Here is a 23755-nt window from a genome sequence, read left to right as displayed (position 1 = left end):
TATGAAACAAATTTTGTAAAATAAAAGTTATAGGAAAAAAAATAGAATTTTAAAAAAATATGAAAAATAGAAGTTATAGGAAAAATTTTGTAAATAAAAAAAAATAAAACTGTAAAAAATAAAATTCAAAGCATTCTTGTTGGTTATAACCGACAAAAAATTCGACACATTTAAAAAAAATCTGGCCAGCTGGAAGTGGCCAGCCCTCTCCGATTCCGTGGGGCCCTCTCAGATTCCATAGCCCTCTGGCCTGGCTCTCGGTTGGAGACGGTTTTCGGGCTATTTTCGGCCCTCTGGCCCTTTGGACCCTTCGGTTGGAGATGACCTTAGTCTGTAGAATTTTTTGCCGAGAACATGACCCGGTATACTAAACTTTGTAAACTTAATTGTTCTATTCAGCCAATTGCTTGATGGAATTTACTTGCTTTTTTCTTTTCCGGGAATTGGAATTAAAGTTTAATTTGATGATTTACTATATGCCCATACTTATTTAGAGTTCGTTTGAAAATGCTTTTAAAATAGCTGAAAATGTTTTATTCATAGTTGACCCAAATGTATAACAATATAGACAGGGAAGATAAGGGCAGTGTTGAAAAGTTCGCAGCGACAGAAAATAAAATAAAAGGAAAACTAATGAAAAGGATTTGAAAACTTTGAGTTTTAATGATAAGGACAAAATAAAGGGTAAAGTAAATAGTACCATATTTGACTTTTTAATGTAAAAATGTGGTTTTTCGTTAAAGTGAACAGAATCGTGGACTTTTCGTTAAAACTCCCTAAAATAAAAGCTAAGGGTTCAGATCTAAATAAAGCCCAACCAAGAAGTTTCAAATGAGCCCTATTTCCGCTGTCATCGCATGCATCACCTAAAGCTCAACTGGGTTCAATTCAGCCCATTTATTAGGTAAATTTGGGCCACGAACTAGCCCATCCAACCCACAGGGCTCAACTCAAACGAGTAAGCCCCTCCATATTCTCCGACTACAAAAACCCTAGCCCTAGCCGAGTCTTGTCTCTCACTTGCTCTCCTTTCGATCGGCCGCTGATCTTCAACAATGGTGAGCTTCCTCCCTCCGTTTCCGTTTCCTACATCTCAACTAATATATGCGTATTTGCTTTTTAATCTTGTAAATAAAATGCGGTAATCATTCATTAGAGTAATGGATAAGCGTTTCTTATTTTCTTCTGGACTTTGTGTTCTTTGTTTTTGTATGATTTTTTTCTTCATTTTACACTACGCAATATATGTTTCTGTTTCAATTATGTATAATTTTTCGGATTACATTGATATATGAATTGATTTATTTGATAAATAGAAAGCCCCTACAAATTTTCTGTAAACCAGCCGTCGATCAAACCACACATCACTTCCAGCTGCGGATCCTTGAATCCATTAGCTACGTTAAACCCTAGCCGGTTCTCTCTCGCTTTTTCTTGTTGCTTTCGGCTGCTGTTCTTCCGCGATAACGAGCTCCCTCACTTTGTCTTTTTTTATTCCATCACTCTCTGTCTGTTTGCTAATTTCGGTGCCAGAAAAAAATAGCTTGATAGTGTCTGTTTGGCTGCTCCGAAGATTGGTTAAAGAGTATATTTTTAAAACGCATTTCATTAGGGCTATCTTCAGTTCATGTTCAGTTTCTCATTTAATTGATCTAACATTTGAGCTTTTATGGTTTTCATGATTTTTTTTATCGGGATTAGTATGTACTGTTAAGTTTTCCCTCATTAAAATATATCTCTATGCATTGTCGAATAGTTTTCTGAAACACTGATGTGATATGTGTGTGTGTGTATTTTAAATTTTGAGGAATGATTAAACATTCTGTTCTATTATTTGATATAGCCGTTCGTCAAGTCTCAAAAGTCTAGGGCTTACTTCAAGAGGTTTCAAGTCAAGTATAAGAGAAGGAGAGGTATTAATTTGTTTAATGATAAATTGTTTTTCCATTTTGCAAATTGGTAGTGTGCATATGATAATTTCTTTTTGAATGTTGTCCGCAGAGGGGAAGACCGACTACCGTGCCAGGATTAGGCTCATTAACCAAGATAAGAACAAGTACAACACACCCAAGTATCGGTTCGTTGTGCGATTTGTATCCTGAAAATTGTCCGCTAACTTTTGGGCCTTTCAAGTTTTAACTTTATATTTGTGTTTTGATAAAAAAAATATATGTTTTAACGTTGGTTAACGATTCTGTCTTATCTTGGTACTGAGTTAAAATTAGAATGGATGCTTTATTTATTAAATTTTTTGGTGGTAAAACATGATTTTACTTGCGTAATTTGTGATGTTCACCTTTACCTAGTTGTTAGACCAACAAGGATATTGTTGCCCAAATTGTATCTGCCAGCATTGCTGGTGATCTCGTTCTCGCTGCAGCTTATGCTCATGAGCTGCCACACTATGGGCTTGAAGTTGGTCTCACAAACTATGCAGCAGGTATTTCTGCCGTTGTATTTATTGCTTTCTCCATTATGTTTACATACATTAGTTCCTCATGTGGGGTGATAACTGTATATTTATGATCAGCCTACTGCACTGGCCTTCTCTTGGCTCGTCGTGTGTTGAAGAAGCTTGAAATGGATGACGAATATGAGGGCAATGTTGAGGTAGTGTGTAGTTATTATATGTATGCCCAATCCCAATTTGATTCCCTTTGTTTTCTTTTTCTAAAATTTATCTGGTATTGCAGGCTACTGGTGAGGACTACTCTGTGGAGCCAGCTGAGAGCAGAAGGCCATTCCGTGCTCTTCTTGATGTTGGCTTGATCAGGACCACCACAGGAAACCGTGTATTCGGTGCCTTGAAGGTAAGGTAGCAGGTTATGCTGCCAATTTAACTTTTTGTTGTGATGAAGTCAAGTTTTTTAGATTTGAAATTTTGAACATATCATACTGTAGTGTTTATTAAATTGTATGCTGATCTCTGGCTGTACCTCATTTTTCATATTTCTCTCCGTGCTATGAATGTGATGCTCTTTCTCAATTTTTTTTTTTATAATTCCATCGGAGTGTGATTTTTGTAATTGGTCACAGGGTGCTTTGGATGGGGGATTAGATATCCCTCACAGTGAGAAGAGGTTTGCTGGTTTCTCCAAGGATAGCAAACAGCTTGACGCTGAGGTTCATCGCAAATATATCTATGGAGGCCATGTTGCGGCGTACATGAATGTGGGTTTCGATTGCTTATGCCAGACATCACTTTTTACTTCATTGTTAAAATTTTACTGATATTTGTTTACCATAACTTAATTATTTGTTTCTCAAGCTTTACGGATATTGCCTGCTGAAACCTATAATTGTTTGTTATTTAGACTTTGGGGGAGGATGAGCCAGAGAAATATCAGACTCACTTCAGTGAATATATCAAGAAAGGTATTGAAGCAGATAACATTGAGGAGTTGTACAAGAAAGTTCATGCTGCCATTCGCGCTGATCCTACCGCTAAGAAAACTGAGAAGCAGCCGCCTAAGGAACACAAGAGGTAAATGTTGGAACAAATGCTGTTGCATAGTTATGAGTGTTTTTTTCGAGGCGTGGTTTCTTTGTTTGAATGTACATGCATTTGATATGTGTATTTATATGAAATTTTCTGTTTGTGTCACAGGTACAATCTCAAGAAGCTTACCTTTGATGAAAGGAAGAAGAAGTTGGTCGAGAGGTTGACTGCCTTCAACGACGCAGCTAACGAGGACGACGATGATGACGAGTGAAGGCATTCGTTGGGTATATTTAGAGACATTTGAACATTTTTCATGTTTTGAGTTTCATGCTAAAAATGCGACAGAAGTTTTGACAATGCTATTTAAGTTATTTTGTTTCGAGTGTTTTGAGTTCCTACTGCGAGTGTTGGACTCGTGCATTAATTTTTTAGTGAAAGCTTTTGATCTCGGCAATGCTCATATTCACTCAAGTTCTCTTCACTACTTAAAAGTGCTTGTTTGAATTGGGTTTAAAATAGCTAAAAGCATTTTTGATCAAAATGTTTTTAAAATCAATATAGCAAAAATGCAAGGAAATCTTAAAAAAACACGGAAAAGTGATTCCTGTAAAGAGCATCAATTATGTTTCTTTTTCAGGAAGCATTTTAAATGCTTTTGAGATTCAAAAATATTTTTTTTTAAAAATGGTTTTAGTCAAGATGTTTAAAGATAATTTCTTTTGAAAAATTAATGTTATTAGAACGTCTTTGATAAAGTCCACAAAATTAAATTTTAAGTGCTACATATGATTTTTTTGTGCTCAAATAAAGTTGTCAATTGAGTCGAATGTCCTACACACAGTTTAGAGACTTTCTATTACCACTCTTCAAACATTTTTTAACTGTAAATATGTGTGTCAACATTTTTCCAAAAATGAAATATTTTAAAAAGTCTCATGATGAAAAGTAATAAAAAATACTAAAATTTGGCAAAGTGGTCCTCTATCACAGTGATGAAAAGATGTTGTATCCCTGCATGACGGCGTGATTTCGAACTCTGTCGGTGGATAATCTAACATTTAACTTACTAAAACTATCGTTTCACTAAAAAAAAATACTAAGATTTGTGGATTATGTTTGGGCATGAATCAATAAATTTCAATTCGTCATATCACAATTAGGGAAACAGTTGGAAATGCTGTTATCAGCCCAAAGTCCACATCGAATCCCAGCCGTCCATCACACCACAAAAACCCTATTAAACCAAACATCACTTCCAGCCGTCGATCCTTTAATCCATTTGGCAGATAAAACCTCACCTTCTGAATCCAAAAACCCTAGCCGGTGCTCTCTCTTCGTCTCGTTGCTCTCGGCTGCTGATCTTCCGCGATGGTGAGCTCCCACACTTCGTCTCTGTTACTTCCATTGAAAGTTCTCTGTCTGTGTTTGCTCGTTTCGTCTTGCGAGAAAATAGCATGATTATTTTCTGTTTGGCTGCTCGGACAATTGGTTAAGGGAGTACATTTTTCCAATCCATTTCATTAGCCCTACCTTTCAGTTGATGTTAAATTTCCCAATTAATTGATCTAAAATTTGAGCTTTTATGATTTCCATGATTATTATTTCTTGTTAGGGTTAGCATGTACTGTATTGATTTGCCTCATTGAGATAGATCTGCTGCAATGTCGTATCATTTTCTGAAACATTAACATTTTTTAGTGGGATTTTTGCTCTGCTGCATGAACTGTCCTTTGTACGTAATTTTTAAGGAGTTTGTTAAACGGTTTGTTCAATTATTCGTCATAGGCTTTCGCCAAAGCTCAGAAATCAAGGGCCTACTTCAAGAGGTTCCAAGTCAAGTACAAGAGAAGGCGAGGTATTCATTTCGGCTTTTGCGATAAGTTGTTTTCCCATTTTGTTTAATGTTAGTGTACATTCTGATGATTTGAAAGCGAATGTTGTCCAGAGGGAAAGACTGACTACCGGGCCAGGATTAGGCTTATTAACCAAGACAAGAACAAGTACAACACACCCAAGTATCGGTTTGTCGTGAGATTTGTATCCTTTTGTCAACTACCATCTGGGCCTTTCTTTCATTGAATTCATCTTTTGTTAATAACTATTTAAGATTTTATGTTGTTTCTGTGTTTTATTTATACGGAGTTTGAATTTGAAGCGCCTTATTTTTTCTAAATGAAATATTGCTGGTAATCTTGAATTTTACATCCATTATCCATGATGTTCACCTTAACGTAGTTGTTAGACCAACAAAGATATTGTTGCACAAATTACATCTGCCAGTATTGCTGGTGATTTGGTTCTTGCTGCTGCCTATGCCCATGAGCTCCCACGCTATGGGCTCGAAGTTGGTCTTACAAACTATGCTGCAGGTATTTCCACCGTTGTATTTATTTGCTTTCCCATTCTGGCTCTATACATATGAGTTACTATCGTGGGTTAGTAACCTTATTTTTGTGATCAGCCTATTGCACTGGCCTTCTTTTGGCTCGTCGTGTGTTGAAGAAGCTTGAAATGGATGACGAATATGAGGGAAATGTTGAGGTAGTGTGTGATTATTTCTCTCTATCCCGTTTGATTTTCTTCATTGCAATTTATTTTCTGATTTTATTAAAAACATTTATCCGGTATTTCAGGCTACTGGTGAGGACTATTCTGTAGAGCCAGCTGAGAGCAGAAGGCCATTCCGTGCTCTTCTTGATGTAGGTCTTATCAGGACCACCACGGGAAATCGCGTATTCGGTGCGTTGAAGGTAGAATACCATATTATGCTGCCAGTTTTGTTTTATGTGGTCAATTTCTTTTAAACATAATTCAGTTTTGTTCATTGTTTACACCAATATGTTTTGCTGACGGTTCTGATTATCAGTTTTTATTTGTCAGTCGTTATTCTTTCAATTGTCTAGCATTTTTTTATCTCAAAAAAACTTGATTAAAACCTTCCTTTTGGTGGATGTTGATGAATTGTATATTAACCTCTGGTAGTACATAATTTTCATATTGCTTCCCTTGTTATACATTACATGGTCTTTTCCCCAATGAGTCTGAATTTTAAATCCACTTGATATGTGCTTAAACTGATTTGAAAAATATTCAATTAATTGCAGGGTGCTTTGGATGGAGGGTTGGATATCCCTCACAGTGAAAAGAGGTTTGCCGGCTTTTCCAAGGATAGCAAGCAACTTGACCCTGAGGTTCATCGGAAGTACATCTATGGTGGCCATGTTGCTGCCTACATGACGGTGAGTTGAATATTCATGTCATGCATTAGCATTAATTTGACTGGTTTAAAATATTAATGTAATTTGGTCAAAATTTTAGTTATTTGTTACTGAACTTGTATGGGCGTTGTGTCCAAGAAGAGTTACGTATTCTTATTCAGCATACCCATTTTACTTTACTGTTCATAAAATATTGATGTTTTATGCTCAAACTTACGTTTGTTTTTAAGACCTTGGCGGAGGATGAGCCTGAGAAGTATCAAAGTCACTTCAGTGAATATATTAAGAAAGGTATTGAAGCGGATAACATCGAGGAGTTGTACAAGAAAGTTCATGCAGCCATCCGTGCTGATCCTACAATTAAGAAGACTGAAAAGCCTGCTCCTCAAGAACACAAGAGGTAAAGTTTGATTGATTACTGTACACACACAGTTGTCGATGTTTTAAATTGAGGCCTTGCTTCATTGTTTGCAAGTTAGTCACTTTGGAGGAGTCAAATATTTGGTTAGTGTTCTTGCTCAGTAGGAAGAAGTTACCAAATGAATCCATTTTTTCGTTTGTGCAAACAGATACAACCTCAAAAAGCTCACCTTTGATGAGAGGAAGATGAAGTTGGTTGAGAGATTGAAGGCCTTCAATGACGCTGGTAACGATGACGACAGTGATGATGATGATGAGTACTAAGCATTCAATCGAATTTTTCCACCCTTGGGACAACTGTTTACTTAATCTCTATAAACTCTGTTATCTTTATAATTCAGACATTTGAATACGTTTCTTGTCAGGAGGTTCCAGTGAGAAGCGCTACTAATTTTTTGACAAATGTTGTTATGCCGGTTATGTTTTGTTTTCGCTTTCACTACTTGTGCTATCCGCCCGCCCCTTGTTATCTTGACTAGGTGAGTGAACGGTTGAATGTGTGGTCAAGTATCCAACGGCTTAGAATCCAATAACAAGGGGTTCCGGTGCATGCTATTTTTCGGTTCATACTAAAAAAACCCGCTGGCAAGTATATGCCGTATTCCCAATTTTTGATGCGATTGTAGACTCAGTCGAGCACCGTAGTGACACAGGTGAAGTGAGGTTCGTGTTTCTGCAAGGAAAAGACCTTGTTGATGAAAGGTAGTGAATCAGCCATCCCATAGAAGTTGGCCCACAACAAGGGAAACCTTATCTGGACGCAACCAATGGATTTGTTTGCTCAATTACAACTAAATCTTCATATTTCCACATGAGGTTTTCCCCACATCTTCACTATTGACCAGAAGAGTACAACATCTCTTCTAAGTGACACAGAGATAATGGCGCATTCGATAGCGTCGCCGCCACCTACCACTGCCGCAGCAACATCAATCTCAACAGCAGCGGCTAAAAAGACCGCTAGTTTCCGGTCAGTGGGATTCCAAAACGTCAGGCCTTCCGATCAAGTTTCCGATGACTCCAATGCCGCGAACAATAATCTCGTTCACAGGAGGTTAGTATTTGATTGTACATTCATGCCAAACACCTTCTATCCAAAATGTGCATTTATACGTACAGAAGAATGCTTGGCTCCTTATATTTAAATAATTGCAATTCTTTTTTACATGGAAAAAATACAGCTCGGCAAAATCGCAATGCTAACTCGTTAAAATCACGTCAAAATATTGTGATGTGGGGCTTGATGATGCAGGAATGTGGGTTTGGGTTTGGCGGGCGCTGTACTGAGCTTCACTGTGGGCGACCCAAATTCAAGTGCAAATGCGGCAGCCAGAAGGCCTCCGCCGCCTGCGGCGCAGGAGGAGAAGGAGAAAAAGGACCCGAACGTCAGTGGTGTTTTAGCGAAGGTCCTAGCTAGCAAAAAGAGGAAGGAGGCCATGAAACAATCGGTGGCGAAGCTAAGAGAGAAAGGAAAACCGATCCAAGCGCCATCTGAATAGTTTCTTTCCTTCCTTCCTTGTGAAGTTGAGTACCGCACTTTGGAGTTGTTTGTCATCCTTCCTTCCTTTTGGGGCTACCAATATTTTACGAATCAAAGAGGGGCTTGTTTTGCTGTGCATTCTATTTCTAATATTTGAGAGGCTTAGTACGCACGAGTTTTGTTGGAGAATCAAACCTGCTTTGATACCAAGTTGAATATCAGAGTGCGCATACCATAATGAACGAACAAACGGATTACAAAACTAGAAATATTATTGATATCAAACAGAGAATGCCGAAACGGCTACAAAACCCTAAAGTCTACATTGTTAATAGCTTGACTTCTTGTCTAATGAATAACAAAGCACCCTATTTATAATAAACTAACCCTAATTTCTAACAAAACCTAATTCTAATGGGCTAAGCCCAGAAAACCAAACATTCAAATAAACCAAAATACTAATATTTTCCAACATTCCCCGTCAAACTCATGGCGGTACACGACATGAGTTTGCCAACAAGCAGATGTGGATGCAAGCCTTCAAATTTCGATGCCGATACCGATGCCGATACCGATGTCGATGCTAATTGCGAACTTCCGAACAAACTTGAGCAAACTGATACGCAGCGGACAAACGGATGAACAAATTGATACCCATCTAGAACATATTAAATTCCGAAGAATCAAACCTGCTCTGATACCAAGTTGAATATCAGAGTGCGCAACGAACAAGACTAAATAAGAATATTATTAAACAAACTGAGAATGCCGAAACGGCTACAAAACCCTAAAAGGCTACATTGTGACTAACTTGTTTCTCAAACTAAATTACAAGTAATATTTATAGAGAACTAAACCTAAGAAACCCTAACTCGGATGGGCTAAGCCCAGATCCTAAACTAACAAGTAAAACCCAAATACTAAATAAACCTAAATACTAATATTTTCCAACACCCCCAGTTAAACTCATGGCGGTACACGACATGGGTTTGCCAAAATAGATATGGATGCAAAACTCCAAATTCCGATGCCGATGTCGATGCTGATGCCGATGTCTATGCCAATGCCGATGCCAATATCGATGCCAATGCAGATGCCGATGCCAATTGAGAACTTCCGAACAAACTTGAACAAACTTGAACAAATTGATACGCAGCGGACAAACGGATGAACAAATTGATACCCATCTAGAACAGATTAAATTTCAAAGAATCGAACCAGCTCTGATACCAAGTTGAATATCAGAGTGCGCATACTACAATAAACGAACAAATGAATTACAAAACTAGAAATATTATTGATATCAAACAAAGAATGCCGAAACGGCTACAAAACCCTAAAGGTTACATTATGAATAGCTTTACTTCTTCTCTAATGAATAACAAAGCACGCTATTTATAATAAATAACCCTAATTTCTAACAAAACCTAATTCTAACGGGTTAAGCCTAGAAAACCAAACATTCAAATAAATCAAAATACTAATATTTTTTCAACATAATGGAGCATGGATAAGAGCAGTTCTACTGTAGCAACCCTCCCCCCAAGCAATACACTATACTATCCACCCAATGAACAGTAACTACCCTTAATGAACAGTAACCATCTTTTGCATCTCCACCGTCACACTTCAATAGCCCTGGCAATAAGCAATAAAATATTAGTATTTTTTTATTTATAAAATAATACAAAATAATTTTATTTGTAATTTCGGATAAGATTTTTAATCGTTGCATCTCCACCGTTGCAGCTTCTTTTCATTGCAATTTTGCAATAGACTGCAAAGCAAAACCCAGAAACCAATACCAATCCCCCCCCCCCCCCAAAATCCCATAAAATCAAAAGACAGAGCAAACCCAATTCATATTTCTTCTGTTTTTCAACCCGATTCATAAATTTTCTATCTTTTCAGTTCTTCATCTGGGTTTTTGCTAGCTAAAATCCAACTTCTGATCCCAACCCTCAAATGTGGCGGTCGTGGAGTAAATCAACGGTTCATATTCACGACACGCAATCCCCATCCTCCCATTTCTCCTTCTCCTCCTTCAAAGACATTCATAACATCTGCGCCGACGAAACCAACGACCACTCTCTACAAACGACAATCGCCGCCGTCGCCACAAAAAAAACCTTTGCTATTTTCCACCGCGTCCGAGTCGCCAACTCCCTCATTCGCGCCTGGTCAACTCGCCAATCCGCCCAGCCCTAGCCAAACCCCAACCCGAACCCGACGATGGAATCTCCACAAAACAATCTGAGCCGTCCATTAGCTTCATCCCTGGCTAACGTCAGCCTTGCGTCAGATAGCAATCGGGCTCGCGGGCTAGCAATTCGTGACAAGCTTGGTGCACGGGCAGGGTCCCTCGGGCTCCCACACGCTGGACTCAATTGGCCAGGCTCTTGGGCCCTGTTCACCAAACTGTCCCCCGAGCTCCAACCCACGCTGGAGGTTCTCTAAGAGAGAGGCTGGGCTGCTTAAGGCCGTTTTCTCCTTGGTAATATTAGTTTAGTTTTTTAACTTGAGCTCAATTAAAACAACAAAGCAAGCACAAAGGCCCAAACCAAAAACTGCTTATTTATAAATAAATCATGAGTTTCTTCCTTAATACGATTCCTATTAATCAATGGACTAATGGAGATGAATATTTCTTCGATTTTGTATGCTTACATAGTGTATTCTCTCAAAAATTATAAAGAAAAACGATGAGATAATTTAAACTAGAGGGAGAGGAAATTTGAGTGACCAGCGAAGCTCGCACATTATTTTAGCCCGCTTGATTAAATTCGTGTCTGTTCTGTTTTCTTTATTCAAAATAGTATTTTAAGTGTTTTTTTTTTTTACGATGAAGTTCAGTTTTCTAAAACCTATTAGGTATGTTTTATATTATGTTTGGACAAGGGATGTAAACTTAGAATTTTGAAAAAGTTTGATATGCACCAATTTTTTTATTTGGATTTATAAATATAAAAATTTAGAATTTTCGCGTGAAACTAAAATTGAAATTTGTTAGGTAGACCTCCAATTCTGAAGTTTGAATTCCATGTAAATATGTGTCATTTCTAAAATTTCTATGAGTGAAAGTTTAAAATTAAAAATTTACGTATTCAAATTTCATTGTTCTTTTAGATTAATAAAACAATAAAATTCACAAATTTTAGAAAATAGAATTCGGCATTTCTATTTCCGTCGTTTTGAAATTCCTTAGTTTAAGCAATACTAGGAGCATCCCAAATGATGGGCTCTATACGGGGCCGAAAAAGTGGTGGATATATGTCACATCCCCGCCTGGGTCCACCACATCCCGGGCCCTTTCCACCACCGTAGCACGATATTGTCCGTTTTAAGCCCCAACTACGCCCTCACAGTTTTTGTTTATGGGAACTTACACAAGAACTTCCCAGTGCGTCACCCATCATGGGATTGTTCTCGCGCGCTACTCACTTAACTTCAGAGTTCTGATGGAACCCGAAGCCAGTGAGCTCCCAAAAGGTCTCGTGCTATGTAGGGATGTGAATATACATTTAAGGATCACTATTGCTCTCGCGCGCTACTCGCTTAACTTCGGAGTTCCAATGGAACCCGAAGCCAGTGAACTCCCAAAAAGCCTTGTGCTAGGTAGGGATGAGAATATACATTTAAGGATCACTCTCCTGGGCGATGTGGGATGTTACAATCCACCCCTTAGGGGCCCGACGTCCTCGTCGGCACACTTCCGGCCAGGGATTGGCTCTGATACCATTTGTCACATCCTGAACTTGGCGGGACCACTTCTTGGGTTCGTTCCACCACCGTAACACGATATTGTTCGCTTTAGGCCCCAACTACGCCCTCACAATTTTTGTTTATGGGTACTCACAAGCAGCTTCCCAGTGGGTCACCCATCCTAGGAGTGCTCTAGCCACCTTCTCGCTTAACTTCGGAGTTTCTATGGAACCCAAAGCCAGTGATCTCCCAAAAGACCTCGTGCTAGGTAGAGATGAGAATATTCATATAAGGATCATTCCCATGGGCGATGTGGGATCTTACAATCCACCCCCTTAAGGGGCCCGACGACCTTGTCGGCACACCACGACCAGGGTTAGGCTCTGATACCAATCTGTCACATCGCGGCCCGGGTCCACCACATCATGGGCTCGTTCCACCACCGTAGCATGATATTGTCCGCTTTGGGCTTACCATTCCCTCACGATTTTTGTTTTTGGAAGCTCACTAGCTTCGGGTTCCATCGAAACTCTGAAGTTAAGCGAGTTCGCGCGAGAGCAATCCCATGATGGGTGGCCCACTGGAAAGTTCTTGTGTAAGTTCCCAGAAACAAAATCTTGAAAGCGTGGTAGGGGTCCAAAATGGACAATATCGTGCTACAGCGGAGTCGAGCCCGGGAAGTGGTCCCGCCTGGGCCAGGATGTGACAAATGGTATCAGAGCCAATCCCTGGCTGAAAGTGTGTCGACGAGGACGTCGGGCCCCTAAAGGGGGTGGATTATAACATCCCACATCGCCCAGGGAAATGATCCTTAAATGTATATTCTCATCCCTACTTAGCACGAGGCCTTTTAGGAGTTCAATGGCTTCGGGTTCCGTAGGAACTCCGAAGTTAAGCGAGAAAGAGGCCAGAACACTCCCAGGATGGGTGACCCACTGGGAAGTTGCTTGTGAGTTCCAAAAAACAAAAACCGTGAGGGAATGGTAAGCCCAAAACGGACAATATCATGCTACAGTGGTGGAACGGGCCCGGGATATGACAAATTGGTATCAGAGCCTAACACTGGCCGTGGTGTGCTGATGAGGTCGTCGAGCCCCTTAAAGGGGGTGGATTGTAAGATCCCACATCGCCCAGGGAAATGATCCTTATATGCATATTCCCATCATTACCTAGCACGAGGCATTTTGGGAGCTCACTGGCTTAGGGTTCCATCGAAACTCCGAAGTTAAGCGAGTAGCGCACTCGTTCCACCACCATATCACGATATTGTTTACTTTGAGCCCCAACTACGCCCTCACGGTTTTTGTTTATGGGAACTTACACGAGAACTTCCCAGTGGGTCACCCATCATGGGATTGCTCTCGCACGCTACTCGCTTAACTTCGGAGTTCTGATAGAACTCGAAGCCAGTGAGCTGCCAAAAAGCCTCGTGCTAAGTAGGGATAAGAATATACATATAAGGATCACTCCCCTAGACGATGTGAGATCTTACAATCCACCCCCTTTAAGGGGCTTGACAACCTCGTCGGCACACTACGGCCAGGGTTAGGCTCTGATACCATTTGTCACATCCTGGCCCGGGTCCACCACATCCCGGGCCCGTTCCACCACTGTAGCACGATATTGTCCGCTTTGGGCCCTGACTACGCCCTCACGGTTTTTGTTTATGGGAACTCACACGAAAACTTCTCGGTAGGTTATCCATCATGAGATTGCTCTTGCGCGCTACTCGCTTAACTTCGGAGTTCCGATGGAACCCGAAGCTAGTAAGCTCCCAAAAGGCCTCGTGCTAGGTAGGGATGAGAATATACATATAAGGATCACTCCTATGGGCGATCCCTACCTAGCATGAGGTATTTTGGGAGCTCAATAGCTTCGTGTTCCATCGAAACTCCGAAGTTAAGCGAGTAGCGCGCGAGAGCAATCCCATGATGGATGACCCACTGGGAAGTTCTCGTATGAGTTCCCATAAACAAAAACCGTGAGGGCGTAGTCGGGGCCCAAAGCGGACAATATCATGCTACGGTGGTGGAACGGGCCCGGGATATGGTGGACCCGGGCCGGGATGTGACAATTTGGTATCAGAGCCAATCCTTGGCTGGAAGTGTGCTGATGAAGACGTCGAACCCCTAATGGGGTGAATTGTAACATCCCGGATCTCCCAGAGGTGTGGATCATGCAAGCCTTATATGTATATTTCCGTCTCTACCTAGCACGAGGCCTTTTGGGAGCTCACTAGTTTCGGGTTCCATCGGAACTCCGAAATTAAGCGAGTAGAGCACGAAAACACCTCCGTGATAGGTGACCCACTGGGAAGTTCTCGTGTGAGTTCCCATAAACAAAACCGTGAGGGTGTGGTTGGGGCCCAAAGCGGACAATATCGTGCTACGGCGGAATCGAGCCCGAAATGTGGTGGGGACCCGGGCCGGGATGTGACAATATACACCAATTTAGAGCTCTAAGGAATTTTTAGGGCTCTAAAAAAGAATCTCTCCTAATGAGGGGTTGTATGCCTTTCGGACCCTATATGAGGCTATATATGTATTTATGTTTATTTGATTACGTGGTCAATTTTTTAATTTTTTTAAGCTTTTCTTAAGTTGATTTCGGACATGTTATCTGCAATTTTTATGAAATTTTCAACCTAAAAAAAATTCAAATTATGATAAAGTTAGATTTTATCACTTATGCACTGTTGGATTAGGTTCTCTTACCTTAATCTCATGCACGGAGAGGCTAAGTCATGTGTTTGTAGCATTTAAATAGCACATTGTAATGGCCTTTTTTTTTTTTGGTACAGAGGATGGCAAAGCCCGGCAAGCAAAACAAAATAGCTAGGCAAGAACAGCCCTAGGAAGGGCCCTACTAACAGAATCAGAAACTAGAAAATTAGTAGCAGTGGTAGGAGGAGAAGCAAAAAATGAAGGCCAAGGGAGAACCCATGACCCAAGTCAGTGTTTATGCTTTCAACAAAATTGTAATGTCCTTGCAATTAAGGTATGTTGTTTGTTTATGTTTGCAATTTAGGTCTCTAAACTACCGAAGTTACATTCATCACTTTTTTTATGAACTTTTCAATCTAGAAAATCAAACACAAAGCATAACAATTTTGTTCTTAATCAATAACGCACAAAAAATAGCCGTTGTTTTATGTATTCTTAATTAAACAAACGGTTAAAAATAAACCTTTAAAATCATTAACTATTGAAAAAGAACCTTAAAATCATGTTTTAGAAATCAAAATGGGGCCCATCTATTTTTAAACCAAAAAAAAAGAGAAAAAGGTTGGGCTCTCAATTTGGTGTGAGTCCCCTATTTTTTGGGCTAGATGTAGCATAATTTTTTGCTACTAAATGAATGAAGTTGCTAGCACTGTTAGTGGATGTCGCCTCATTTTTAGGCTCATTAGAGTCAAAAAATTTCACTGGAGCTACAAATGTAGTAGCCTTAGGAAGAATAAAGCCCTCATTGGGAATGCTCTAAAAAGACTCCTTCCTCTGTAAACTCTCTGCTATCTCATATTTTTAACACAATATTTTTTAATATTGACATGAAAATTGACGTTAAACTGTGAGGTGACAGAAGTTCATAAAGATCCTATTTTGAAAGAGTCTACTTAGCATTTCTCTCCTTAGTAATCTTAAATTTTCTTCTCTAAACATAGTATTAATATTAGGGATTTTTTTTTTCAACATATTAAGGTTATTAAATAAACGTCAAAGTATCAGTTATGATTTTTTTGGGGACCTTGATACCGACCACGACCATAACCATTAATTGATACTTTAGAAATTAACAAACTATTGTACATTTTAAAGTCATTCAATTATTGTCCTTCATATTGACGTTAAAATTCAGTTACTCATTTAACAAACCCTAAACAAAGTAATTATCCTAAGAAAAAAAATATACAACGCAAGTGGCCCTTTATCACAGTGGTAAAAAGGTGTTGAGCTCTTGTATGATGGTGTGGGTTCAAATTCCCTCCGTGAATAATCTAATATCCAATCTAACAAAATCTTTCGTGTGACAAAAAAAAAAAAAAAACTCATTCGACGGAAGATATAATATTTTGATAATGATTGGCTACTTAAGGATGAACATGAATAAGAACTCCTACTTATAAACTCATTCATATTACAAATCACTTTGTAAATATCATCCTGTTAAAAAGAATCAAAACTAAAATCGTTTAGTCAATCTATTTGGAGATGCTCTAAGTCTTCAAATCCAATCAACAAATAGCATTTTGATTAAAGAAACTTTTGATGTCAAATATGTACGGTGATATTCCACTTAAGATTTTGATTTTAACATCTGATTTGAAAATACTATGCTAATAACAGTTATCTTTTTCTGTGATAAATAGAAAATAGAGATTTGGTTGGATGCGATCTGTTTGACCAAATGGGTACAAAACAAAGCAAAGCCAACAGAAGACACACATGACCAACAGAAGACACACATGACTCGACAAGTTCCCACGAAGCTATTCTTTTACTATTATGCCATCCCTCTCTCCTCTTTCTCTCTCTACAATCATCAACCGTACACATACGCTTACGTACAAATACATAAGGGGTAACTCTCTCTCTCTCCTCGTCCTTCCTTTCTTGTTCTTGTTTACTAATTAGGGCTCAGAGCCTGAGCTTCTGAACTGCCATTTACTACAACCAACCCAACGACATAAAGCAGAGAAAGAGAATCGATTCAGAAATGGAGGGAGGAGGGCCCGCAGCTCAATCGGCGGACACTGTGATGTCGGAGGCGGCGCCACCGTCGCATCCGGACCCCAACCACCCACAGCAACATCCGCCACCGCCGCATCAGGCCATGGGGGGAGTGGAGAGCATTCCGGCCACGCTCAGCCACGGCGGCCGATTCATTCAGTACAACATCTTCGGCAACGTCTTCGAGGTCACCGCCAAGTACAAGCCCCCCATCATGCCCATCGGTAAAGGCGCATACGGCATCGTTTGGTCTGTATCTCCTCTCTCTCTCTCTCTTTCATTTCTTCCATCCCTTCATTTTTTGTTTGTTTCAAATTTCCTCTCTCTGTGAAAAGAAAATGCAAAAGATTCATCATTTGGGGAAAATTAAATCGGATTCAATGATTGATTAATCGTGAGAAATTGCAAAACAAATAGCTCGGCTTTGAATTCGGAGACGAACGAGCACGTTGCGATAAAGAAGATTGCGAATGCGTTCGACAACAAGATCGATGCGAAGAGGACGCTGAGGGAGATCAAACTGCTGCGGCATATGGATCATGAGAATGTTGTTGCGATCCGGGATATAATCCCTCCACCGCAGAGGAACTCCTTCAATGATGTTTACATTGCGTATGAGCTCATGGACACCGACCTCCACCAAATCATTCGATCCAATCAAGCACTCTCCGAGGAGCACTGTCAGGTTCTGCCCCTTCTCTTCTAAATGCTAGCATTTTCGATATTCTGTTTGAAACTAAAGACGAGTTCTTACTTGAAACTAAAGTCAATCTTGACACCAGTGTGTTAGCATTCTTTGTGAAAATGATAATTTGTGCCTTTTCGGGTTAAAAGTCTGTAAAGACAAGTTCTTTGCCGTATCTGCGTGTTTTTGTCGACCATTTGGACAGTTGTTGTGAAACAGATCGTTCCTCTAGTTGTTCTCATTGATAAAGATAAAAAATGATTGGATGAAATTGACCAAGAGGAAAGTTTGGTTTGTAATAAGAATTCTTGAGCAACCTTGAAAATAAAGATTCGTGCTTTTCTCGTTTTCAGCTACGCCGTTAGTTTTCCATGGAGAAGGTTTCAAGACTAGTTTTATGTACTTCTTATTAGACTTCCTTATATTTATATATTGCTCCATCAAAGCTGTTCATTGTATGCAACTTAGATGACCTATGGCTTTTTGAGCACCTAATTAGCAAGTTGCGAAATAAGATGAACTGTATCTCGCCCCTCCCATTCATTTCTTCCATTACATTTCGTATGTTAAACTTAAGAGTCTCCTGCTTCTAAATTCATAATATTTTTATTTTTTATTATTTCACTCGACTCCACTTAATGGGATAAAGCTTTGTCGTTGTTGTATTTCACTCAAGATCTAATAACTACTGTTTTTACTCATTTTTTTGTGCGTGCAGTATTTCTTATATCAGATCCTCCGAGGATTGAAATACATACACTCTGCAAATGTTCTGCACAGGGACTTAAAACCTAGCAATCTTCTATTAAATGCCAATTGTGACTTAAAAATATGTGATTTTGGACTAGCTCGAGTCACCTCTGAGACTGATTTTATGACTGAGTATGTTGTTACAAGATGGTACCGTGCCCCAGAGCTATTGTTAAACTCTTCAGATTACACTGCAGCTATTGATGTATGGTCAGTAGGTTGTATTTTTATGGAATTGATGGATCGGAAGCCATTATTTCCTGGCAGAGATCACGTGCATCAGCTTCGTCTGCTTTTGGAGGTAGCTTAATTATATTTATTGGTCATAAATCATTTTTTTGTGCAAACCGAGGATCATATAATGGACAAGAAAATATCATCGTCATCCTTATTATTGTAACTGTTTTGTCACAGCACAGGGTCCTTGAATAGCATTATTAGCTCCTCCATGCCATAGTTACACTTGACATGATAATAAGCCCAACATGTGTCGCATTTGAGACCATTTCATGATGAATTCGGAATTGGAATTTAGAATCTTCACATTTCTAAAATTGTACATTTTTAGTGTAGATATCTATGAATCAGTGTGGTTAATCATCAGAAATCCTTGCAGCTGATTGGCACCCCATCAGAGGCTGAGCTGCAATTTCTAAATGAAAATGCTAAGAGATACATTCGGCAGCTTCCTCTCTACCGTCGACAGTCATTTACCGAGAAGTTTCCTCACGTCCATCCTTCAGCAATTGATCTAGTTGAAAAGATGTTGACATTTGATCCTACTCAGAGAATTACTGGTAAGTTGCCCTTACTAAAATGATCACAAGTCTGATCAACAATAATCACAGTTTGTCTACTGCTTATGTGCTTTATTGACTCGGAATAATTTGTTGCTGACTCCCATTTAGAGTGTGATCTTCATAAGTAGTAAATTTGAGTACTCCCACATTAGTGTTACCTTGATTATTTTAGCTAGCTTAATGCAGACATGTTGTTGGACTATATTAACGGAATACGTTTACATGTTCAAACAGTGAGATCAATATACTCACAAAAGAGAAGGAATTTAAGAATCTAACTGTTTTCGGATATCATTTGAAAACGAAAAATTTATCTCTAGGAGTTCATTTTAGGGTGATGTAAGTTTTTCATGTCCCCTCAACAACCCTTCTGCTAAATTACAATTAAATCCACCCATCAAGCACGTGGAAAATCTACACTCCCCATTATTCTCTTTTCTGTGGAACTCTCCATCAGATAATAAAATTGTAGCCATCACCCGCTTTCTTACACGTGGGATGCCAGCTTCCCATTGTGTGGGTAAGATTACCTCAAGATAATGATGCTTTGGCAGTAGTCCGTCCCTTTCATGCGGTCATCCATGGAAATCGGCCGTTTTACCTTCTAAAAACTTATAGTATGTTTTCATCTGAAATTTTGAAGCTCTTCCTTGTTCTCAAACACCGAACATCGTAATCATCACATTTTTAACCTTATGTAGAACCTCTGTTACATTTAATTTAGTTTTACTGTTCTGACTACTTCCGTTCTCCCTACGTTGCAGTTGAAGATGCCCTAGCTCACCCCTATTTAACATCTCTCCATGACATCAGTGATGAGCCTGTTTGCACGACTCCCTTCAGCTTCGACTTTGAGCAGCATGCACTCTCTGAGGAACAGATGAAAGAGCTGATCTACCGAGAGGCACTTGCATTTAACCCCGAGTATCAGCTACAGTGAGTTATTTGCTACTTAATTCACGTGGATTTTCAATTATGTGGTCTCTAGGTTCCATCTGTTCGGTGTTCGGGATTGATTTTTCATGTAAATATGTTCCATCCGAAAGTGGAAGGTTATAGATTCGAATTATTGATCATCTGGAACAATGACAGCGATGTTTGTATCGGCTAGTTTTGATTTCTGTTTTATCTAATTATTGAATTGAGCAGTCATACTGCTGATGAATTAATATTTCCTCGGAACACATTTCCGAAAGCTTGAGAATCAATAAGGATCTCCGATGTCTGTTGTTACATTTGATCGTATTCATGCGCCTGCGTTCTTCTTTTCCATTTCGGACGGTGAATCTGTAATCTGTGCTGGCATTCCCTTCGACCTCGATTGCACTTCAGTCTGCAGGACGAAGCCGGAATGCCAGAAGCCGAAGCCGACGACTATTTATCCGAATGAGAGTTCAAAATGCCTCCATTTTTGCTCACATCAATTCTACTAATAGAAAGAGTTACATGAATTCTTTTCGTACAATTGATTGGTACCGAATGAGATGAATAAAACGAAACTTTACCAAAGAAAGTAACCTCATCAGAGCTAACTGCTAAGGCAACTAAATATATCATGTTGACAAAACAATAAAGAACAAACTCATCTCAAACTAATCTCCCATTGTAGGAAGATACACGACAATAGCTCATCATATAATCCCGTTAGGTCTTCACATTCCCGAAGAATCTTGAAAGTGGCACGGGACCATCAGCCTCGTCATCGTCACTGCCCGAGTGTTTGGTCTTTGACCTGTGCTTCTTTTCCTTCTTTGTTCTCTTGGACCTGGACTTGGATCGTCTCGATTCTCGGTCTTCGTCTTCACTACCGGAAGAATCTGAGGATGAGCTCGAGGAGCTAGACTCTGAAGATCTCCTTCTTGAATGCTACAAAGCACAAAGTGCAGTGAGGAAAATATTAAACCGATTAAACATATAACACACGCACCACTAGAAAAAAAAATTGTAGGCGGTGGGCACCTTTCTCTTCCTGCTGCTGCTGCTGCGTTTCTTTAAATCTTTGTCCTTCTTATCTGCATGGACACATATTCACCTTCAGTAAAGAGGCTACTAGAAACAAGTAATAGTTTGTGTTCACATTCCATGTCCACGACACCCACCTTTTTTGCGATCGGACTTACTACTAGAGTGGTTTCTTCCATTGGCAAGCTTGCGAGCCCTTTCGGCATCCAGTTGAGCTCTGTATTCTCTCATCATTCTATCAGTATCCTTCTCCAGTTCTCCCTTTCTAATTTCATCTTCCTAGTACATCAATACATTAAGATTGACTGAAAAAAATGAATGTAGCAAGTAGACAATACTACCATTTTATGACACAGTACGAAGATAAAAATATTCGAGCAAATATCAGTTCAATTAGCTGCACCTAAATATTTCTAAATGCAAAATGTTAGTCCTAAGTAGTTAGGACTACAGGCTAACATCAACGAGAACATCCTCTTCTTTTAGTCTTCCAAACCTAAATGCATCGGATCATGTACCTTTCTAACTATCAGGCATAATCACAAACTCATTTAACATGTTCCTTCCACAACACACGATATTAAAAGGGTGCCCTTTTTTAAGCTCTTTTAACAGGTACAGAATTCTGTATAAACTATACAGAAAGAAAACAGCAGCAAAAATAGATAAGGAAAGTCCATCAGCAGAAAGAAAGAAGAAAGTACCTTTTGCTTCTGTTTATACTCCTCCCAGGTAATTGTATGAGAAGTTTTGAGGCTAGCCAAACGAGCAGCATGCCACTCTGGTGAATGAAATGAACCATCCACCTGCGACAGTCCTCATCAGTGAAAGTACAGGAAAAGAAAACATCCAAGATACAAGTATTATATTGGATTATCAAGTCAATTCTTTAATATGTAGATGGACCATGCATAAATTTCACCAAATGCTAAGCAAACTACGAAATCTGCTATGACTAAAATTCACATCCGCAGTAATTATGCTTTCCACCAAATATTAAATTGGCCTAGAAACCACCATGTGTCAAACACCCCCCCCCCCCCCCCCCCCCCCCAAAAAAAAAAATTGGGCACCAAGTAGAAAAAAAAGGACTCAACTCAACAACTAAATTACAAGTTAATATGGTACCCTACTTTAAATTGACACAGATTTCATCTTGCACATATACCCATAGAAGCAATATAATCATGTGGTGATGTGGAATGGGAATTGGAAACATGCTCCGTCTGATGATAACTCTTTTGGTGGTCATAGGCTTATACATGGCTGGCATCTAATTACAGAACTTTAAATGATGATATTTTTTGAGATAAATTAATCATTATCATAATTCCAACAGAGTTACTCCACAAACTGTATGATTGGTCACACTAGTCCCATCAATTGTGAGTACTCAAAATCACTGAAACAAACCATTACGTTTCATCCAACCTAGGATGCTAAAGACACCCTCTATCCCTAAGAGCTTGTTGTTCATCAACATACTTTTTAACACACTCTACGCCACGACAGTTATGGAGGATGCTCCCATAACCTATACCTCAACACCTATGAACCAATGCTAACCACATCACAAACAAACTAGAAGGTAAAAATAATGCTCTGATCCAATTCCACATACCTTGAATTGTACTTCATAAAGAAAGCATTTAAATTTACAAGAAGATGGTAGCGATCTCAAGAGCCAAATAATCAGTGTTCTTATGTTTTAAGTTGTCAATTCAACACTTCACACGAGATTCGACACAAACAATACCTTTTAACGAACACCACATAATCCTAGAGAATCAGATACTATAAGTCTATAACCACAAGTTCAGTAAACAGTTAACAATTACAACACACCCACCAAAAACCAAGATTGAATCTTTCAACGAAGTTTCCTCAGAAATCACACATTCAATTGCACAGTACGCAGTTCATTGAGAAAATTAAATGCAAGCAACTCAATTCGAATGCAAAGAAATAGTAGAATTGAAGAAATGGGGGAGAAAATTGAAATTAGTGAGGTGGTATGGAAGGGTACAAACCATGCCGTCTTCGACCTCATCGGGGCCGGCAGAGCTGGAGCCGAGCCTGGATCTCTGCATAGCCTTGTAAGCTTGATTTTTGCCCATTTCGAAAGAGACCCAGATGAGAAAATCAATCAATCGAACAGAACAAGACAGAAACCAAGGAGGAGGCAAAGATACGACTAGAGCATCAGCGGAGGACAACCCATGTACTGAAATCGAGAGAATTGAGGAACAGCAAGGAGAAGCGAGGAGGTTGCGTTTGGGTTTTTCCAAGCGAGAGGGGGTTGTTGCTCCTCGTATGAATTTGGTGATACAATTAGAAGGTGAGGTTGTCAGGAACAGCCAGCAGATTTGTCAGAGAAACAACGACGGTGTGGGGCGAAACCTCGAGATTTGGATGACGTGTTGCATAGTGATTGGTCCGAGCAGAAGTTAGTATAGTACAAGCAACACACGCAAGAACGGATGACTCGTCATCGAATTGATGGGCTGTCTGCTGGCTTGGAGGTCATTTTGGGCTTCGTACTGGATTTGGGCCTTTGGGCTCTTGG

The 23755-nt window shown here is 39.6% G+C and overlaps 5 protein-coding genes across 5 annotated transcripts; 4 read left to right on the top strand and 1 right to left on the bottom strand.

The window, feature by feature from the left end:
- The first annotated feature begins 913 nt into the window (after positions 1 to 913).
- LOC126602318 (60S ribosomal protein L5-like) lies at positions 914 to 3824 on the top strand. The gene is made up of 9 exons (XM_050269155.1): positions 914 to 1058; positions 1844 to 1913; positions 2002 to 2093; positions 2314 to 2440; positions 2531 to 2610; positions 2694 to 2810; positions 3037 to 3171; positions 3315 to 3484; positions 3608 to 3824. Exons 1-9 carry the CDS (start codon positions 1056 to 1058, stop codon positions 3711 to 3713), a joined length of 900 nt encoding a protein of 299 aa, XP_050125112.1. The 5' UTR covers positions 914 to 1055; the 3' UTR covers positions 3714 to 3824.
- Positions 3825 to 4647: 823 nt separating this feature from the next.
- LOC126602317 (60S ribosomal protein L5-like) lies at positions 4648 to 7483 on the top strand. Its single transcript, XM_050269154.1, has 9 exons — positions 4648 to 4813; positions 5228 to 5297; positions 5388 to 5479; positions 5685 to 5811; positions 5904 to 5983; positions 6076 to 6192; positions 6547 to 6681; positions 6891 to 7060; positions 7230 to 7483. The coding sequence occupies exons 1-9, from the start codon at positions 4811 to 4813 to the stop codon at positions 7342 to 7344; spliced, it is 909 nt and encodes a 302-aa protein (XP_050125111.1). The 5' UTR covers positions 4648 to 4810; the 3' UTR covers positions 7345 to 7483.
- Positions 7484 to 7632: 149 nt separating this feature from the next.
- Positions 7633 to 8698, top strand: LOC126602324 (uncharacterized). Its single transcript, XM_050269161.1, has 2 exons — positions 7633 to 8134; positions 8333 to 8698. Exons 1-2 carry the CDS (start codon positions 7962 to 7964, stop codon positions 8577 to 8579), a joined length of 420 nt encoding a protein of 139 aa, XP_050125118.1. The 5' UTR covers positions 7633 to 7961; the 3' UTR covers positions 8580 to 8698.
- An 8049-nt stretch (positions 8699 to 16747) lies between these two features.
- LOC126602315 (mitogen-activated protein kinase homolog D5) lies at positions 16748 to 20462 on the top strand. The gene is made up of 5 exons (XM_050269150.1): positions 16748 to 17241; positions 17410 to 17677; positions 18396 to 18728; positions 19044 to 19224; positions 19992 to 20462. The coding sequence occupies exons 1-5, from the start codon at positions 16979 to 16981 to the stop codon at positions 20165 to 20167; spliced, it is 1221 nt and encodes a 406-aa protein (XP_050125107.1). The 5' UTR covers positions 16748 to 16978; the 3' UTR covers positions 20168 to 20462.
- Positions 20463 to 20614: 152 nt separating this feature from the next.
- On the bottom strand, positions 20615 to 23540 carry LOC126602320 (uncharacterized). The gene is made up of 5 exons (XM_050269156.1): positions 23220 to 23540; positions 21894 to 21995; positions 21327 to 21468; positions 21187 to 21239; positions 20615 to 21093 (listed from the first exon to the last, which is right to left on the bottom strand). The coding sequence occupies exons 1-5, from the start codon at positions 23304 to 23306 to the stop codon at positions 20872 to 20874; spliced, it is 606 nt and encodes a 201-aa protein (XP_050125113.1). The 5' UTR covers positions 23307 to 23540; the 3' UTR covers positions 20615 to 20871.
- Between the last annotated feature and the right edge of the window lie 215 nt (positions 23541 to 23755).

The sequence above is a fragment of the Malus sylvestris genome, chromosome 15 (genome assembly GCF_916048215.2).
Source record: "Malus sylvestris chromosome 15, drMalSylv7.2, whole genome shotgun sequence".
Classification (NCBI taxonomy): domain Eukaryota; kingdom Viridiplantae; phylum Streptophyta; class Magnoliopsida; order Rosales; family Rosaceae; genus Malus; species Malus sylvestris.
Note: the sequence above shows the minus strand (reverse complement) of the source record. Positions and strands in the feature narration are given on the sequence as shown.

Excerpts from the sequence above, each read along its gene's own strand:
- LOC126602318 (XM_050269155.1), top strand. Across the intron at positions 1,914-2,001 it reads CAAGTATAAGAGAAGGAGAG|AGGGGAAGACCGACTACCGT; the intron begins GTATTAATTTGT and ends TGTTGTCCGCAG. Across the intron at positions 2,441-2,530 it reads TCTCACAAACTATGCAGCAG|CCTACTGCACTGGCCTTCTC; the intron begins GTATTTCTGCCG and ends ATTTATGATCAG.
- LOC126602317 (XM_050269154.1), top strand. Across the intron at positions 5,480-5,684 it reads ATCGGTTTGTCGTGAGATTT|ACCAACAAAGATATTGTTGC; the intron begins GTATCCTTTTGT and ends CGTAGTTGTTAG. Across the intron at positions 5,812-5,903 it reads TCTTACAAACTATGCTGCAG|CCTATTGCACTGGCCTTCTT; the intron begins GTATTTCCACCG and ends TTTTGTGATCAG.
- LOC126602324 (XM_050269161.1), top strand. The coding sequence starts at position 7,962 with ATGGCGCATTCGATAGCGTCGCCGCCACCTACCACTGCCGCAGCAACA. Across the intron at positions 8,135-8,332 it reads AATAATCTCGTTCACAGGAG|GAATGTGGGTTTGGGTTTGG; the intron begins GTTAGTATTTGA and ends TTGATGATGCAG.
- LOC126602315 (XM_050269150.1), top strand. The coding sequence starts at position 16,979 with ATGGAGGGAGGAGGGCCCGCAGCTCAATCGGCGGACACTGTGATGTCG. Across the intron at positions 17,678-18,395 it reads TCTCCGAGGAGCACTGTCAG|TATTTCTTATATCAGATCCT; the intron begins GTTCTGCCCCTT and ends TTGTGCGTGCAG. Across the intron at positions 19,225-19,991 it reads TCCTACTCAGAGAATTACTG|TTGAAGATGCCCTAGCTCAC; the intron begins GTAAGTTGCCCT and ends CCTACGTTGCAG.
- LOC126602320 (XM_050269156.1), bottom strand. The coding sequence starts at position 23,306 with ATGGGCAAAAATCAAGCTTACAAGGCTATGCAGAGATCCAGGCTCGGC. Across the intron at positions 21,240-21,326 it reads TAAGTCCGATCGCAAAAAAG|ATAAGAAGGACAAAGATTTA; the intron begins GTGGGTGTCGTG and ends GTGTCCATGCAG. Across the intron at positions 21,094-21,186 it reads GCAGCAGCAGGAAGAGAAAG|CATTCAAGAAGGAGATCTTC; the intron begins GTGCCCACCGCC and ends TGTGCTTTGTAG.